At 36.9% G+C, this 16650-nt stretch overlaps 1 protein-coding gene across 1 annotated transcript; it reads left to right on the plus strand.

Annotated features, from left to right (window-relative positions):
* Window positions 1–795: 795 nt before the first annotated feature.
* LOC102221676 (protein NLRC3-like) lies at window positions 796–15850 on the plus strand. Its single transcript, XM_023345671.1, has 11 exons — window positions 796–2338; window positions 3305–3401; window positions 3488–3580; window positions 4166–4237; window positions 5307–5376; window positions 6987–7212; window positions 8842–10633; window positions 11410–11583; window positions 13039–13212; window positions 13739–13785; window positions 13942–15850. Exons 2-11 carry the CDS (start codon window positions 3331–3333, stop codon window positions 14463–14465), a joined length of 3243 nt encoding a protein of 1080 aa, XP_023201439.1. The 5' UTR covers window positions 796–2338; window positions 3305–3330; the 3' UTR covers window positions 14466–15850.
* Window positions 15851–16650: the final 800 nt, after the last annotated feature.

The raw sequence follows: 16650 nt of genomic DNA on the forward strand, positions 1-16650 counted from the left end.
GTGGCGGGTTGCGCCTTTTTGGGCTCGTTTTTGAACGTGAAGTTACTGATTTGGGCTTGGAAATAAACAGAGACTCATAATAAATCAAAAATAGGTCCGTCATTAAGGGAGTTTTAGTCAGGCTCTCCCTGTCCATCGTTTCCCGGATGATCCGTCCCGCTGTGTCTTTGTTAATGTCAAGTTAATATATTACCTCTGAATGACGTCGAGCTTCGCTTTGCGCTCCAGAAAATTGCAAACATTAAGACTAATTTGAACAGCGCAATAAACGTGAAAACAGCCACGAATAAACGTGTCCGTAGTTGCCAATAATTATAATGGCAACTTAACGCCATTATAATTATTAATATTAAGATAAGTGTCACAAATCTGTGCAGCCATCTGAGTTGTGGAGCTGCAGGAGGAGCGCTGCGCGCTGCGCTCTGACACCAAACACAGGGCCGTAACGCAGAACCTGGAGGCTGGGGGATATATGGGGGCTTTAAAATCCTTCTTAGAGTTTTCCAGACAACAATGGAAAACAAATTAATCACGTTTTTTATTTGTACTGTTGTAACCATTAAAAAATCTACTCTTCAGTTCAACCTTATAAGTGGAGACACATTGTTGATGTTTCCATTATAAAATAGCTTATAATTAAGTATTGGCAAAGATCAATGTAATTTTCACAGCGTTGTTTTTAGCAGCTGCTGAAAGTAACTAAAAAACTTAATTTTAATGTAACTTAGTTACTTTCCAAATCAAGTAATCAGTAATCTAACTAAGTTATTTTTTCAAGGAGTAATCAGTAATCCGATTAAAGTTACTTTTTCAAAGTAACTATGCCATCACTGTTTAGATTTGTTTTAATATTCAACATTTCTATATTGTGGCATTTTCTAACAATTTCGTCCATATTCTCTAATTGATTGGAAAGCTCCGTGGAAGCAGAAAGGGAGCTTGCAGGCATTTCTTAATTTAGAAATCTAAAAATTTTGACTAGTCATAGTTAAAAGACAGATATGTGACCCTTCAAATGACAAATTCGCCAACGCCATTTGAGATTTCTTAAAAGACCAGATCTTCAGAATAGTCAAAATGTTGTTTCAAATCCAAACTCATTTTTAGATTGCTAGAGTGTAATAACATCGATCAAATCTAAACGGTCTGCCATAGCATTCCTACCTGAAGTTTAGTAAAAATCTCTCATAAATGATAGTGGTCGGCTGTAGGAGCCTTGCAATCGGTGGATCGCCAGATCGATCCCTGGTCTACCTTTGAGATTTCAGTTTGGCGTATAACAGGCATTATTAAAAAAGAAACCAAAATATCACACCAGCATTCTGTTCTTTGTAAAAATTACTTTTGCAGTCTGGTTTATGGTTTTACATTGTAGATATAAACATAAACAAAATTAGTAATTTTGGCCGATTAGTACCGTTAAGTTTAGGGTAATTAACTGCTGGCAATATTACAATTTTTTTATGAATTCTACAATTACTTGTATTTTTACAATATATTTCTGTGTTTTCTACATTTCATGACTGTCTAAATCACTTGAAATATGTGTTTATTGACTTACGGTAACTCCATGTATTTTCTACTTTAATAAAATGTTTTGGATATTACAGTCAGTAACTGTTGGTATTTTACCATTTTGTACTGTAAATTTACGGAGTTTTTTTTACAGTGTTGTCTCCACCCTTTTTAGCCTGTTTTTTAAATTTGCTTTTCTGTTACATACATCATGAGTTAATTAATAAACAAAAAACAGCACTGAAGAAATGTTTTGTTGTGATTAAATCGTATTTACTGTGAGGCCACTAAGTTGTTGCATTCACTTTGAAAAAAATAAATGTGCACAAAATCCAACTTTTATCTTTTGTGTTGCTTTAGGATTATATCTGAAACCTCCGGTAAGACACTAAATAACTACAATAAAGCAATTTGAGATTGTTTAGTGATCTTGCATGAAAAAGTGTCAACCAACATTTTTGGCTGGAAAAAAGTTTTTTAGCCTTGATACTTTTGCTAGTATCTTTGGATTGGAGAGACACACAACGATTAAAACACAGACTGGAAGGAAATTCTAACCAGCATCTGCAGAACATGAAGCTTATTTTAGATGCATCTAGCAAGAGACTTCCAACCTCGAGGACTTTTAACCTGCAGCCTCGTGACATTTCTTTCTACAAAGGCGTGTTCACTTAGAAACAATGAGCAGCACTTAAACGCCTCCCTCACAGGTGAGGCTCTGATGACAGGCAGACTGTCACCACCCCAGTGACGCGGCACTTCCCCATATTTCTCTATCAAACGCTTTCACATTTCATTTCGCTGTGAAGCAGAAAGATTTAAGGTAAGATAATAGCCTCTTTGATGCTTAACTTGTCTTTTACAGGTTTATTTCTTGTAATTATCTTTACTTGTATTATATACATTAAACCAAAGAGGGAACTAAAGTCAGTTCTGATTTTGTATTCGCTGCTTTATGCAGAATAAAAATAATCGCACAGACTGGTGAGAGAGAAAAACCAGTTGGTGCAAATACAAGCCTCAACTTGGTTTCCAACTATTCCAGGTCTCTTCAAATCTATTTCCTTATTCTTATTTGTTGTATAATTACAGAATATTTCCCCATTACAAAAGTGTTGGAATAATTTAATTTCAATCTTCTGTAGTTGGGTCACTAGGCCCAAGCAGTGAAAGCACTGCGACACTATAAGACATTTTATAGTTTTATAGAATGTTTCTTATTCTTTCCACAAATTCATCAGATATTTTGAGGGCTAAACAAAATTAAAACCATAGGTGGAAATCCCACTGGAGATACAAGGAATGTGACCACACCTTTCACAAAGGTGAAACCATCACTGTAAACAGAGATTAGCTCCTCCCAGATGTTAAAGAGACGACATTTATTGTTTTGCAACACTTCCTTAGGTTGGCATTTACAGAACATTACCTGACTGACTGAATGTTGTTTGGCCAGTAATTTCTGATTATCACGTGGTGCCCAGACTTATTTTTACTAAAACAACTAGCAACTTTTGTTCATTATAATTATCAATAGTTTGAAGAGCGTGCTCACAAATATGAAAGTTAACATTTAAAATCATGACATTTCTTTTAAATATTTATTAGGAATATTCTTGCTTTTTTGCCAGTTCTCTTCCTGCTTCTTTGTTTGCTGGTTTTGCTGTCTAATGCTGTTAGCTGGTAGTTTTATTGAACAAACAATGTGAAGAAAACAGTATTTGCTGAGCTGAAGTACTGATGAGTGAATTGTATTCCTTCACCAGTTTAATATAATCACTCTGTGCAGATTGATGTGGATCTGAACTCAGCATCATGGATCAGAGTGAGGAGCTGAAAGAAGGAGAAACTCTGTCTAAAACTGAGAATCAGAGGAAAACCAAGAGGTGAGATAGATGGCCATCTTTTACTTTTTTGTTTTCACTCAGTCCAAAAAAAGGCATTCACATCAGTCAACCAACTTTACTTACAGAAAACAGTATGAAGATGAACTGGATCTAGAGCTCTGTGAGAATAGATCCATAGATGATCTTATTGATTTTAAATCAAACAAGCATCCAAAGAGGTGAGTTATGTATAATTAATCTGTCTAAACATCTCAATATATACAGCATTTCACAAATGACGAAATTTTTGCTCTCAGAAGAAAAAACTTTAGTGATTTAATAATTCAACAGGTCAGTCAGTTGATCTGAACTTTGTGATGTCAGTAAAACAGAACCTGAAAATGTTGATCACAGTTGATTCATGATTTACTTATTAACCTTACAAAATCCTGATTTGAAAAGTGCTTTATATATTTATGTTTGTCTGGTATTGAAACTTTTTTATTATATAGATTTAAGTTGGACACAAACAGCAAAAGCAGGGAAAAAATTGCCATGTATTTTTTATATGCACATGTAAAGTATTATTCTCGAACCTGAAGTCTTAAAAAGACAAAACATTCATATTTTGTAGGAGCTGTGGGTCTTTGCTTAAGCTGAAATGTTTCTAACTTAATTAGGTGTTCCCATATCGGCAATGACAAGAAGTTTGCAAAAAAACTCATAAAAAAACAAAAAGCAGAGTACTTTAAGGCCTCACCAAGCAATTTTTAAATAAATGTTTAAAGATTTCTCTTACTGTCTATGATTGTTTTACATGACAGCCCTCAGCGCTCATATTCCAGCTTTTCACCTGGACAACTGTCAGAAATAGACCAGCCTCCAGCTCCAGATGAGTGAGTTGTTTGTAAATGTTTTGTTTTTGTGTATAACTATATTTTAATCACTTCAGCTACTTATCAGCTGAATGCAGGAATCCCAGATGGAATTATGTTTTCACCAGCATCCAACTAGCCTTATTTTTTATTGTTAACATCCAGGTTACTTTAAATATATTTTCCATTACGCCTTTGTTTGTGTGTATAGGCAGTAGTTTCTATTGTGACATTAGAAAATACTGCCAAGTAACTTTGCACATTTTTTCTTTTTCAGACACACCTAAGACGCTGTAATGTTTCACTTGTGTCCTGAATGGGTTTCATTTTGCGATTCACCTTAGATTTAAACTTTTCACCATATTAGGTTGATCTTCACCATAAGATGATGGTCTATATTATAGGTTATATTATATGATGAGTTCTAATTGCAGATTCTCTTCCACTTCTTCGGGATCCACCAAGAAAGGAGTCACAAATAGCTTGATTTATTTTTCAATGACAGAAAAATCCTGGAAGCGCTGTCTGAATTCCAGATAAAGCAGATAACGAGACTTAGTGATGGAGTGAAAAAGTTCAGAAGCATCTGGAAATAAAGAAGTTAGGAAAGAAGTAGTGGGAGAGTACACAGGAATACCAGGAGATGCAATATATTGTGAAAATAGTGGTGGCAAAGCCCAAACAAAGGGACAATAATGACCTATATGCTAAGTTGGACAATAAGGAGGGAAATAATGATTTGTTGGTGAAGTAGAGAGACAGAGATGGGAAGGATGAGCAGGTTAGGATTTCTAAGGGTAGGAATGACAGACGCTAAGACTGATGGGAAGATAGAAAGAGTATTTGTAGAATAATGTGTTCTGGTCAGATGAGGCTCAAACCTTTTCTCTATTTTATGGTTTACACTGTCAAAACAAATGTAGAAAAAAGTATAAGTTTAATCTGTTGAAGTTTACTGGTATTCTAAGAAATACTTTGCTTCTTAGGATTAATTTTATCATCTGTCAAGATCTACAAATAACTTGTTTATTTTTGCCTGTTTTGTGTGGAGAGCTGGAGTGTGATAAAAGTCTTTATGATTCCTCCACAGAGTGAAGATCTCAGAGGTCCCTAGTGGTCAGAATGCCCAACATCAAACATCACTGGGCTCCATATTTATAGTCTGTATATTTACATCTACTGCTTTCTATATGTTGTGTTCATATGGTCATCTCTACGCTACAAATTGTGAACTAGTGGATTGTCAGTCTGACTTATGGTCCTTTTCCAATAGCAACTAGCAGGGCAGTTTGAATTGGCTCAATTCTGTGCAGGTGGTTTTTCTACTACCACTGAGTAAGAGCTCTAGTAGGCGATGCCAGCGTCAGCACAATGTGAACTGTATGTGACCCAAACACAACGTCCTTCATTAGCAATGATATATTTTGATATATATGTTGAAAATTCTGATCAGTCTTTGGCTTTTGGTCAGACTCAATCACTGTTGTGAGTTTTTTTTTAAATGGTGGATTGGATTATTGTAAGGGAGTCATTATTGTAATGTGGCCTCTGACTTCACTCTCTAACCAATCAGAGACCATCAGACTTCTGTCACGTTTTTCTGGTACCACAAAACAATTACTAGTGGAAAATCCTAGCCTGGATCAGTAGATAAAGCAGAAAACAGCCATAAAGTCTCTCCCATGTTTTATGGAAGAGATCTTTCTCTTCCATAAAACTGTTTGAATCCAAACAGTTGACACATGGTTTCGTGGTCGTGAGGCATTCATATTCATACACACCTTTCATACAGTGCAGACTACCTGTGAGAGCCCCGTCCCATTTCAGTATACATCCTATCCGATGGGGCTCCCACTCTTTCCCTGCATCCTCTATTATGCTTTTATAAAATGGTCTTGGAATTAGTGCCACACTTTTCTTCTGTTTGATACTTTTTCAAGTTATTAAAAGGTTTTTACTGCATCAAAGCATGTGGGCCTCAAAATCTGACCATTCGCCAGGGTGGAGTAACTTCCATATACATCACAGCTGCATGAAATATTATGTGTGTCATAACAAACCACCACTGATCACAATTAGTGACATCACATTAGCCTCGCCATCTTTGTACAGGATGTTGACCGTTTTCCTGCTAATTGTCTTTCTTTTACTCTATGATTCATACAGGTTTAAACCTGTTTCTGATTACATACATTTACCAAAAAATATATAGTATTCACCCTTTATCTGAGTGAAGTTGCCCCCCACACCTTCTTCAAATCAGACAAAATGGGTGTTTGATTTAATATCTTCAAAGCCAAAACTGCACAAATGAACATTTTTTGTTGCACAACAAGCATCAACTTAGCCAAACTGAGTTTGTGCAAATAAATAAATAAATTTAAATGTGAGCGGGGGAAGGGGAGTGGTTGACCTCTGATGACCCCTGGAGAACATTTTTCTTAATATCTTTAGAATGATAGCAGCACAAACAAAAAATGTTGCTGCACAAACCAGCACAAATGTATTTGAGTTAATTGACACCATTTTGTAGAAGGTGGAGGGGATGGGTGACCTTTCATGACCTTTCATGATTGTAAGGACAATCACAAAAAAATATTTCTTTTTATCTTTAAAGTGATAGCATCACAAATGAAAATTTTTGCTGCACAAATGTAGCACAGACGTTTGACACCAATTTTGTCTGATTTGAAGAATGTGGGGGGGCAAACTTCCCTCAGGTCCACCACCTCAATGATTTCAGTCTATTTTTATCTTTTTTCTGTTTTAGGAGCTTAAAAAGAACATTTTCACTTTTGTGGAAAATGAGCTGAAGAAGATCCAAATGTTTCTGGGTTCAGATTACCCAGATGTTCTAGAGGGGAATGAGGATGATGACGTTTTAGAGGGTGAAGATAATGAGCAAATGAAGAGGAGCAGATTAGCTTTTGAGAAAATCACACAACATTTCCTAAGACGGATGAATCAGGAGGAGCTGGCCAACTGTCTTCAAACCAGTAAGACAATTTCTCTAGAGAGTTAATATCCTGCAAGATTGATAAGTAAATTTATCTTTCAATTTATTCCTTATGTTAGAGTTAGTTTGGTTTTCATGGAGGACATTAAAGACATTTAGTCAATAGGTATAGATCATGTCTGGGCCAAGTAAAGTCCAATTCTTAAAACTTATTCAAATTTGAGTCTTTGTCTTCAATGTTATACATGCTGGTTGGTTGCTGTGTGAACTTCTAGTTCATTGAGACATCTGGCATTGATGCTATGTGATGCCTCCTTCTCCCATATGCTTCTTCAGCATTGTTGAAGAAGCATATGTGGTTCCACTTTAGGTGGGTCTTATCTCATTTTGATACCTACCAGAGAGAGGAGTCTTAATGGAGGTGGGGGACATCTTGTTTGTTTTTCTGACCCCTGCTGCTCCAGAGCAGCTTTTGATGGTATCTTCATGGTTCTTCCTTAATTGCATGTCTGGTGCTGTCACTGCTGGTTTATTTCTTAAATAAGAGATTGTTTCAGCATTACCTACTAAAAGGTATAGAGATTCACATGGTTCACAACTGAAGGATACTTACCTGAAGACTAGTTGTAGGAAAGCCAAAACAATTGTACAATGATATTGATGAAGTCACATTACCTTGTTTTGTCTATTGGTCAGACAAAGGAAGGAAAGCCAAACAAATCAAAGAAACATCACACAATGAAAAAGGTCAAGATCTTCTCTCTCTTGTTGGACCCCCTTCAGCTTTGATTACAGCACATATTTGCTGTGACACCATTTCAATGAACTTCTGCAAACTCACAAGATTTATTTCCATCTAGTGTTAATCTGCCTCTCTTCTTATCCTGATGTGCCTATCATTCTGGAAGAGAGTAAATTTGGACTCATCAGATCAATTGACCTTATGTCACTATAGAGTCCTACCTTCATGCTGCCTTACAAGTTAAACTTTTCTCCAGTTAACCTCATTGATTAAAGGTTTTCTTATGGCTACACTACAGTTCAATGCCCATCAGTTCCTTTCACATTGTGGAAATGCTCATTCTTAGACCTGACTTCTACTGATCTTTTCCTTTGATTTGATTTAACTGAACACTTAAGTGATCACCAATTATAGTCATTCAGGGTTTTGTTTCCTTGAGGAGAATTAGCAAGGACATTTTTTTTTCCAAATGTGTTAGAGTTTTAACCCAACTTTAGTAGTCTCTGGATCTCCTTAGATGTTTCCTCTGCTTGATGCCAATGATGTTACCCTTCTAAAACAGACTAACATATTTTCCACAACAATAGGACGTGTCTTTCCACATGGCTGTTTAAAAAATGAGAAGCTACTCATTGCATCAGTTGGGGTTAAATAACTTGTTGCGAGTTGGAAGACAGTTGGCTATGGAGTAACCATCCAGTAGGAAACTCATATTTTCTCAATTATATCCAGGTATTTTTTTTCTTATGGCCAGACATTAGGATTTAAGTAATTGGTTCTTAAAAGTTTTGTTTCATGGCTTATAAAAAATGAATTAATCAGAAACATATGTGTAATTTCTATATATACAGGAAAGTTTTCAAAATGAAATAGAAAACAAGTGAAAAGAAACATTTTAATTATTTTACTTTGTTTGCATTCTTTAAGGATCACTCGCCACATGCCAACAAACACTAAAGTCAAGCATGAAGAAGAGGTTCAAACAAGTGTTTGAAGGGATTGGTAAATCAGAAAATCCAACAGTTCTGAACAGAATCTACACAGAGCTCTACATCACAGAAGGAGACTCTGGAGATGTCAATGATGAACATGAGGTCAGACAGATTGAATCAGTGTCCTGGAAACCAGACAGACCAGAAAAATCAATTAGACACGAAAACATATTTAAACCCTCACCTGATAGAGATGAACCGGTCAGAACAGTGATGACAAAGGGAGTGGCTGGCATTGGGAAAACAGTCCTGACACAGAAGTTCACTCTGGACTGGGCTGAAGACCAGGCAAACCAGGACATCCAATTCACTTTTACGTTCATGTTCAGAGAGTTGAATCTGTTAAAAGATAATCAGTTCAGCTTGGTGGATCTTGTTCACCACTTTTTTAGTGAAACCAAAGGAATCTTCAGGTTTGAAGATTTAAAAGTTCTGTTCATCTTTGACGGGTTGGATGAGTGTCGACTTCCACTGGACTTCAAGAAAAATAAGATCCTGATGGATGTAACAAAGTCCACCTCAGTGGATGTTCTTCTGACAAACCTCATCAGCGGGAACCTGCTTCCCAAAGCTCACCTCTGGATAACCACACGACCTGCAGCAGCTAATAAGATCCCTGCTGAGTTTGTTGGCATGATGACAGAGATCAGAGGATTCACTGACCTAAAGAAAGACGAGTACTTCACCAGAAAATTCAGATATAAGAAAGAGGCAAGAATGGTAATCTCCCATATAAAGAAATCCAGAAGCCTCCATATCATGTGCCACATCCCAATCTTCTGCTGGATCACTGCTACAGTTGTGGAAGACATGTTGAACAAAAATGATGGAGAAGAGCTGCCAAAGACCCTGACTGAGATGTACATTCATTTCCTGGTGGTGCAGACCAAACTGAAGGCCATCAAGTATGATGGAGGAGCTGTGACAGATTCACACTGGAGTCCAGAGAACCAGAAGATGATCGAGTCTCTGGGAAAACTGGCTTATGAACAGCTGCTGAAAAGAAACCTGATCTTCTATGAATCAGACCTGGCAGAGTGTGGCATTGATATCAACGCAGCATCAATGTGCTCAGGAGTGTTCACAGAGATCTTCAGAGAAGAGAGAAGTTTGTACCAGAACAAGTTGTTCTGCTTCATCCACCTGAGTGTTCAGGAGTTTCTGGCTGCTCTTCATGTTCACCTGACCTTCATCAAATCTGGAGTCAATCTGCTGGTAAAAGGTGAAATGAAATCCAAGGATTTAGAAAAAAGAAACCATGAATCTTCAGAGGCAGAAATGTACAAGAGTGCTGTGGACATGGCCCTAGAGAGTCCAGATGGACACCTGGACTTGTTCCTCCGCTTTCTACTTGGTCTTTCACTGGAGACCAATAAGCGTCGTTTAAGAGGCTTTGTGGCACAGACAGGAGAAAGTTTAGCAATTAATAAAGACACAGCCCAGTACATCAAGGAGAAGTTGAATCATCATGGTGTTGAGAAAATCATCAATCTGTTCCACTGCCTGAATGAACTAAATGATCAGTCTCTGATGGAGGAAATCCAACAATCTCTACGTACAGGAAGTCTTTCAGCACACCAGCTGTCTCCTGCTCAGTGGTCAGCTCTGCACTTCATGCTACTTTCATCACAGGAAGCTCTGGAGATGTTTGACCTGAAGAAATACTGTGCTTCAGAAGATGCTCTTCAGAGGCTGCTGCCAGTAGTCAAAGCCTCCAGCAAAGCTATGCAAGTACAGATCAATTAAATCAAATCAGTTTTTTCTATTTCATTGTACAAACTAGTGAACAGCAAAATAATGAAGTATTTCTCTGGGAACTATGTTAAAAACCATGTGAGAAAGCAGCATAGATACAATGACAGAAAGTTGCTTTTACATCTTTTTACTGTTGTATTTTATAACTTTGAGACACTAATGTAAATTAAATGTATTATTATTATACCTCAAACTCCATGCCTTCAATTTCTTTTATGACCAATTCACTCTCCAATACCCTCTGTGATGACTGCCGCTAAGACGTGCAAAATCCTCATTAGAAGAAGATGGTCTGCAGCACTTTTCTATGTGCAATCAGTGGCACACATTTGTTGTAGGTTGCTTGCAGCATGGCCACTCACTACAGATGTGATTCTTTTTGTGTGCACCACTTTGTGCTCCTTATTTGGAATCTTTCAAGCTCAGGACCATAGTGCATCAGCCCAGATGTAATCTGTATGTATCCAGACCCTAAGTCCATCAGGTAGCACAGAGAGACTCCTACACAATGGCAGTAAAAATTAACCAATAATGACATATTATGTCAGTCTCACACTACTGTATGTCTTAATCTTTTGGCCTTTCTGTTGTAAAATGTTCATAGCTGACCAAGATAAATAAAAAACTGTTGTTTATGTCTGATGTAGCTATTTTATCTTTAGGTGCTGCCTTGAAACCGATTTTGGTGCAGCAGCTCACTTTAAACACATAATAAAAAATACTCTTTATATTTATTTTGTCTCTCTAGACTCAGTGGATGCAACCTTTCAGAGGGAAGCTGTGAAGCTCTGTCCTCAGTTCTCACCTGTCAGGATTCTTGCCTGAAGGAGCTGGACCTGAGTAACAACAACCTGGGTGATTCAGGAGTGAAGCTGCTGTGTGACGGACTGAAGAGTCCAAACTGTGAACTCAAAATTCTGAGGTTAGTTCACATTTTAAAATCAGATTAAGCAAGAGTGAAGATGTGCTGATAAAAGTATTCATGGGGCGTGCCGTGGTGGCGTAGGGGATAGTGCGACCCACCGTTGGAGGCCTTGAGTCCTTGTCGCGGGTTCGACTCCCGGACCCGGCGACATTTGCCTCATGTCTTTCCCCCTTCTTTCCCCCCCTTCCTGTCAGCCTACTTTCACATAAGGGACACTAAAGCCCACAGAAAGACCCCCTGGAGGGGTTTTAAAAAAAGTATTCATAAAATGTCTGTAAATCCCCAAATTTTTTTTAAAGCAACAAAAGACAGAATTTGTAACTTGGTATTTTCATTGAGAAACTCAACTGTGTCATAAAATTATGTGGTGTACTCTAGACCACGTTTGTTGAGGAGTTTAAGTTTTCCTATACAAAAAATCTGGAAATCATATCTTTAGTTGCCTGTCGATTTTTTGTGGTGTTTTAATTTTATATTTTTTAGACTAACCCTCTTTTTCACCAAGAGGTGGAAACATGCAGCAAACAGATGTAAATGTACAGTAAACAACATGAGCTGCAAACACATGAATGATGCAAACTCCAAAACACAAAAACACAAATACAACAGAACAGTGCTGCCATCAAAATATACTGCAACCACAGGAAATAAAATCAAGGGAGAAACACTGCAAATAGTGAAAACAACAGCAAGTATGAAATGATTCACGCTCACCTAACAAAGTAGAAGTGCTCCAGGCCACTAGGGGGAGTCAATCAACAAATTGTATGGGACCAAATACGGGATGCCAAGACTTAATGGGAGGTCAGGAAGGAAATAAGATGTGTTATGCTTGAAACATGGTGATTTTTACAGTAATGTTGTACAGATGAATATTTATGTAGGTGATATTTTAATTAATCCAAACTGGTTTGGAGCACTTCCATTTTGTGGAACAAGTTTCAGTTGTTCATATTTGCAGTTGTTTGTTCTGTTTGTGACCATTTTCCTTTCACTTCTATTTCCCGTGGTTGCAGCATGTTGTTTGTTGCTGCTTTTGTTTTGCTAAATTTTATTTTTTTGCTCATATTTTCTATGATTGCAACATTTTTTGTTTGTTTCATCTGCTGGCAATTGTAGCATTTGGTGTGAAACACTAACATTTTTAAACTCATTTTCAATAATAAGAAAATATTCATACACAGAACGTCTGTAATAAAAAGCTTGAAGCTAAAACTGTCTGACAAAAAGAATGATGGATGCTGAATACACAAATGTCTTGGTGTAAATGTGTTGTGACACCTGAGCTTTCAATATTCCTACCTTTTCTTCTCCACTGCTGCTGTAACATGAGAAACTTCAAGCCTCTCTGCAAATTACTGATTAAAAATAAGAAGGCAGGTCATCAGTAGGGTATTATTAGTAAATGTTTTTGCATTGCGCTGTAAAAGGTTATGTTTGTTCTGTCTGCAGGCTTTCAGGATGTTTGATCACAGAGGAAGGTTTTGCTGCTCTGGCCTCTGCTCTGATGCTGAATCCCAGCCACCTGAGAGAGCTGGACCTGAGTTACAATCATCCAGGAGAGACAGGAGCTCAACCTCTGTTAGCTGGACTGGAAGATGCAAAATGGAAGCTGAAGACTCTGAAGTAGGGAAACCTCCACTGCAGTTTAACAGTGTGTTGTTGTTAGATACTGGATGCAGCTGTAATCAGCCAATGTGATAAATCTACATTACTGGCATCATCAGTTACATGCTATTATACTTCCTTAGTAAAGCATACAGTCCACTAATAATTTTTTTCCACAATGAAACTAGTTAAAGCATCTTGTTAAAGTATCTTTTTCTTCCACATTTTGCCAGGTTCCAACCAAATTTTAATTGATATTACGTGACACAGCACGGCAATTTAATCAACAACTAAATGTCTCACTGTAACTTGGTGGTAATGATGGTATGAAAGCAAAAAAAAAAATTAAAAATACAAACCTTGATCACAATATTTTGGCATCCCTTCTCTCACATTACTGCTGTATCCCATAGATGGATTGTTACAAACTAATCTGCACTGTTTTTTTCAGAACTGACTTTCTTTTTCCACTCTTGCATAAAAACCACAAACATGACATAAAAAGACACTGATGTGACTGATGAGAATCTCTTGGTTCTTCCAGGGTGGATCCTGCTGGAGTCCAGTGGTTAACACCAGGTCTGAGGAAGTGTAAGTGTGTTTTTCATGTGATTTATGATAAAGTGGTCTGAACACCTGCCAGTACAGATGTTCAGACCATCCATTTATTAGTCATGATCAAGGCATTAAAGTGATCAGTTTATTGATCAGTTCTTCAAGCTGATTCATGTTTCTCCTGTCTTTCAGATCCCTGTCCTCTCACAGTCGACATAAACACCATAAACAAACACCTGAAAATATCTGAAGGCAACAGGAAGGTGACATATGTGGAAGAGGAGCAGCCATACCCTGATCATCCAGACAGATTTGATCTCTATCAGCTGCTGTGTACTGATGGTCTGACTGGTCGCTTTTACTGGGAGGTGGAGTGGAGTGGGAGGGTCTATGTATCATTGAGTTACAGGGGAATCCAAAGAAAAGGACAGACTGATGACAGCTGGTTTGGATTTAATAATAACTCTTGGAGTCTAATCTGCTCAGATGAGGGTTATGCTGTCTGGCACGATTGTAAAAAAGTTTTTAAGTGTTCATCCTCTTCCTCCTCCAAAGTGGCTGTGTATGTGGACTGTCCTGCTGGGACTCTGTCCTTCTACAGAGTTTCAGCAGAGACACTGATCCACCTCCACACCTTCAACACCAAATTCACTGAACCTCTTTATCCTGGATTTGGGTTCAGGAATCGTTCAGGAGTGTGTTGGTGCTCATTTTAGAGTCGTTCCAAGTTAGAGGGAGGAAACCTACTTTACACGTGTTTCATCTAAGATATGTTTTTAGATTAACATAATATGTAAGTAAGTAAAAGTATTTTCATGGCACCTTATGCGAATCACAAAGTGCTTCACAATAAACTAATACAACAGTTCAAGAACCAACAATGCATGAAGAACAGGAGAATCAATAAATAAGAAATGTATTGATTGAAAAAAAGTATTTTAAAAAAGAAAACAGTTTGAAGAAAGAAAGCTCCAGAGAAGAAGTCAGTGAACTAAAAGCTCTGTCTTATTTTTGTCTTCATCTTAGTGTAGGGAATCACTGATCACAGGAGCTCAAGGATTTTTTGTTAGGTGATCTTGGGTGACTTAAAAAGTGCCTTCAAATAAAATGTATTATTATTATTATTATGCACAAATGGGTGCAGAGGGCTTCACAAATGACATTAGCTGGTGCTTGTCTATGAAGTTGGAAAAAGATTCTTAAGTTGCACTTTAAAGTAAATTGTAAGTGAACGTTGTTACATAAAGACTGGAGTCACATTTGAAAATATGAAGGATTTTGTCAGAAACCAGGCAGCAGAATTTTAAATAATTGTTCTAATGAGATTTTGCTAAGATCCACAGAGTTCATTCGGTGATTAAACAAAAACATTAATATTTATTTCCATTTCAAGATGTGAGACAATAGAAATTAGTTCAGCAGATGCATCCAAAGTAAAACCAGAATCAAAGTTTTTGCCAATGTTCTTACCAGACCTCCGGATTCTCCAAGTGTCCTCTTAATCCTTGACATGTTTTTTCCTTATGTACACTTTTCTTTATCTATTTGTGTGAAAACCGGTTAAGAAGTAGTTTTTCTCAGCTGCTGTTGCCTCGCTGAAGACAATATAATGTCTACCTGCATTGTTTGCTTGTTTGAATCGCACCATAATCTAATCTTACTGTAATTAAACTAGTCAGTCTTTCCTGTAATTAAACTAACAAGTTAGCAGCATGCAGGGAGTAAAAGTACTTGACAATATTTTTCAGTACTGATATATTATAAATGGAACAGAAATGTTGTAACACTGTGTGAAATTTAGCTTTTTAAGGCATTTTATTAATAACTGCATTGCATTATTTATCTACACTCTATTACAGTTTGTATAGTGCAGGTTTGGGTCTCCCATTTTTGTCTTCCAGTTTTAAAATCACTTTTTTGTTAAGTTTTAATCGAGAAAAAAAACATTTTACTTACTTTGGTAAGAGGTAAATAAAGAATCTCTTTTAATTTATAAAATGAACTGGCCACAATATGAACACTTGAAAAGATTTCATGTTGGTGTTTACAGATTTTTAAATAAGGCATTCTCTATATTTGACAATAAAATATGTTTAAGTGACTCTGGAGTTGTCTTGATGTTCCCATCACTATGAGTCTGGGGAAAGTACTAAAACTGTGAAAGATCTCCTGTGTCTCAGGTCCAAAGACAAACATCCAAAGAACCTCAGCAGCTACAGACTGGTAGCACTGACCTTACATATGATGAAAATCCTCAGGAGGCTGGTCTAAAGATGATGGTGCAAAGAAGGATTTTACATAAAATCAAGATTATGGAAAACCCTGAGCATCCTCTTCATGAAACTGTCAAAAGAAAACAAGTGTCTTTAGTTGGGGGCTTCTTGAAATTTGATGCAACACAAATTGTTATACTAGATCTTTCCTGCCAACAGTCATCACCATCAACACCTTTATGAAGAATCTTCAATTAATATGAGTTACAAGATTTAATTTCCCTTTCGGATAAATATTTTTATTTTAATCAAATTGAATTAGGTTTAACTTTAAAGTTTTTGAAGACTCCAATTCTAGATATCTACCATGAGTTACTGACCATCTGAAACATATCTCAGATATCAATAATTAAATTATGATTAGTTTTAAACTAAACTTGAGATATATTGATTTTTGTTCTGGCTAGTCATAATTCCAATTAAATATATCTTAAATAACACCATTATTCAAGAAGTCTTAAATGTATTTTTAGATTAGGTGGCCTATAGGACTCGACTTGCACAAATTAAATTATAGATATTATGAAAGCAAATAATTCCAGGCAAAACTAACCTAAGAGATATCTGAAAGTGTATTTTGGATAAGCTAAAATTCCTCCTAAAGTATCTCCACCTTTTCTTTTCAGAT

This window comes from Xiphophorus maculatus, chromosome 14 (genome assembly GCF_002775205.1).
Source record: "Xiphophorus maculatus strain JP 163 A chromosome 14, X_maculatus-5.0-male, whole genome shotgun sequence".
NCBI classification, from domain to species: Eukaryota; Metazoa; Chordata; class Actinopteri; order Cyprinodontiformes; family Poeciliidae; genus Xiphophorus; species Xiphophorus maculatus.

What these genes read in the sequence shown, in the direction of transcription:
- LOC102221676 (XM_023345671.1), top strand. Translation starts at nt 3,331, where the DNA reads ATGGATCAGAGTGAGGAGCTGAAAGAAGGAGAAACTCTGTCTAAAACT. An exon ending in AATCAGAGGAAAACCAAGAG is followed by an intron (nt 3,402 to 3,487) that starts GTGAGATAGATG and finishes CTTTACTTACAG; the next exon opens with AAAACAGTATGAAGATGAAC. An exon ending in TCAAACAAGCATCCAAAGAG is followed by an intron (nt 3,581 to 4,165) that starts GTGAGTTATGTA and finishes TTTACATGACAG; the next exon opens with CCCTCAGCGCTCATATTCCA.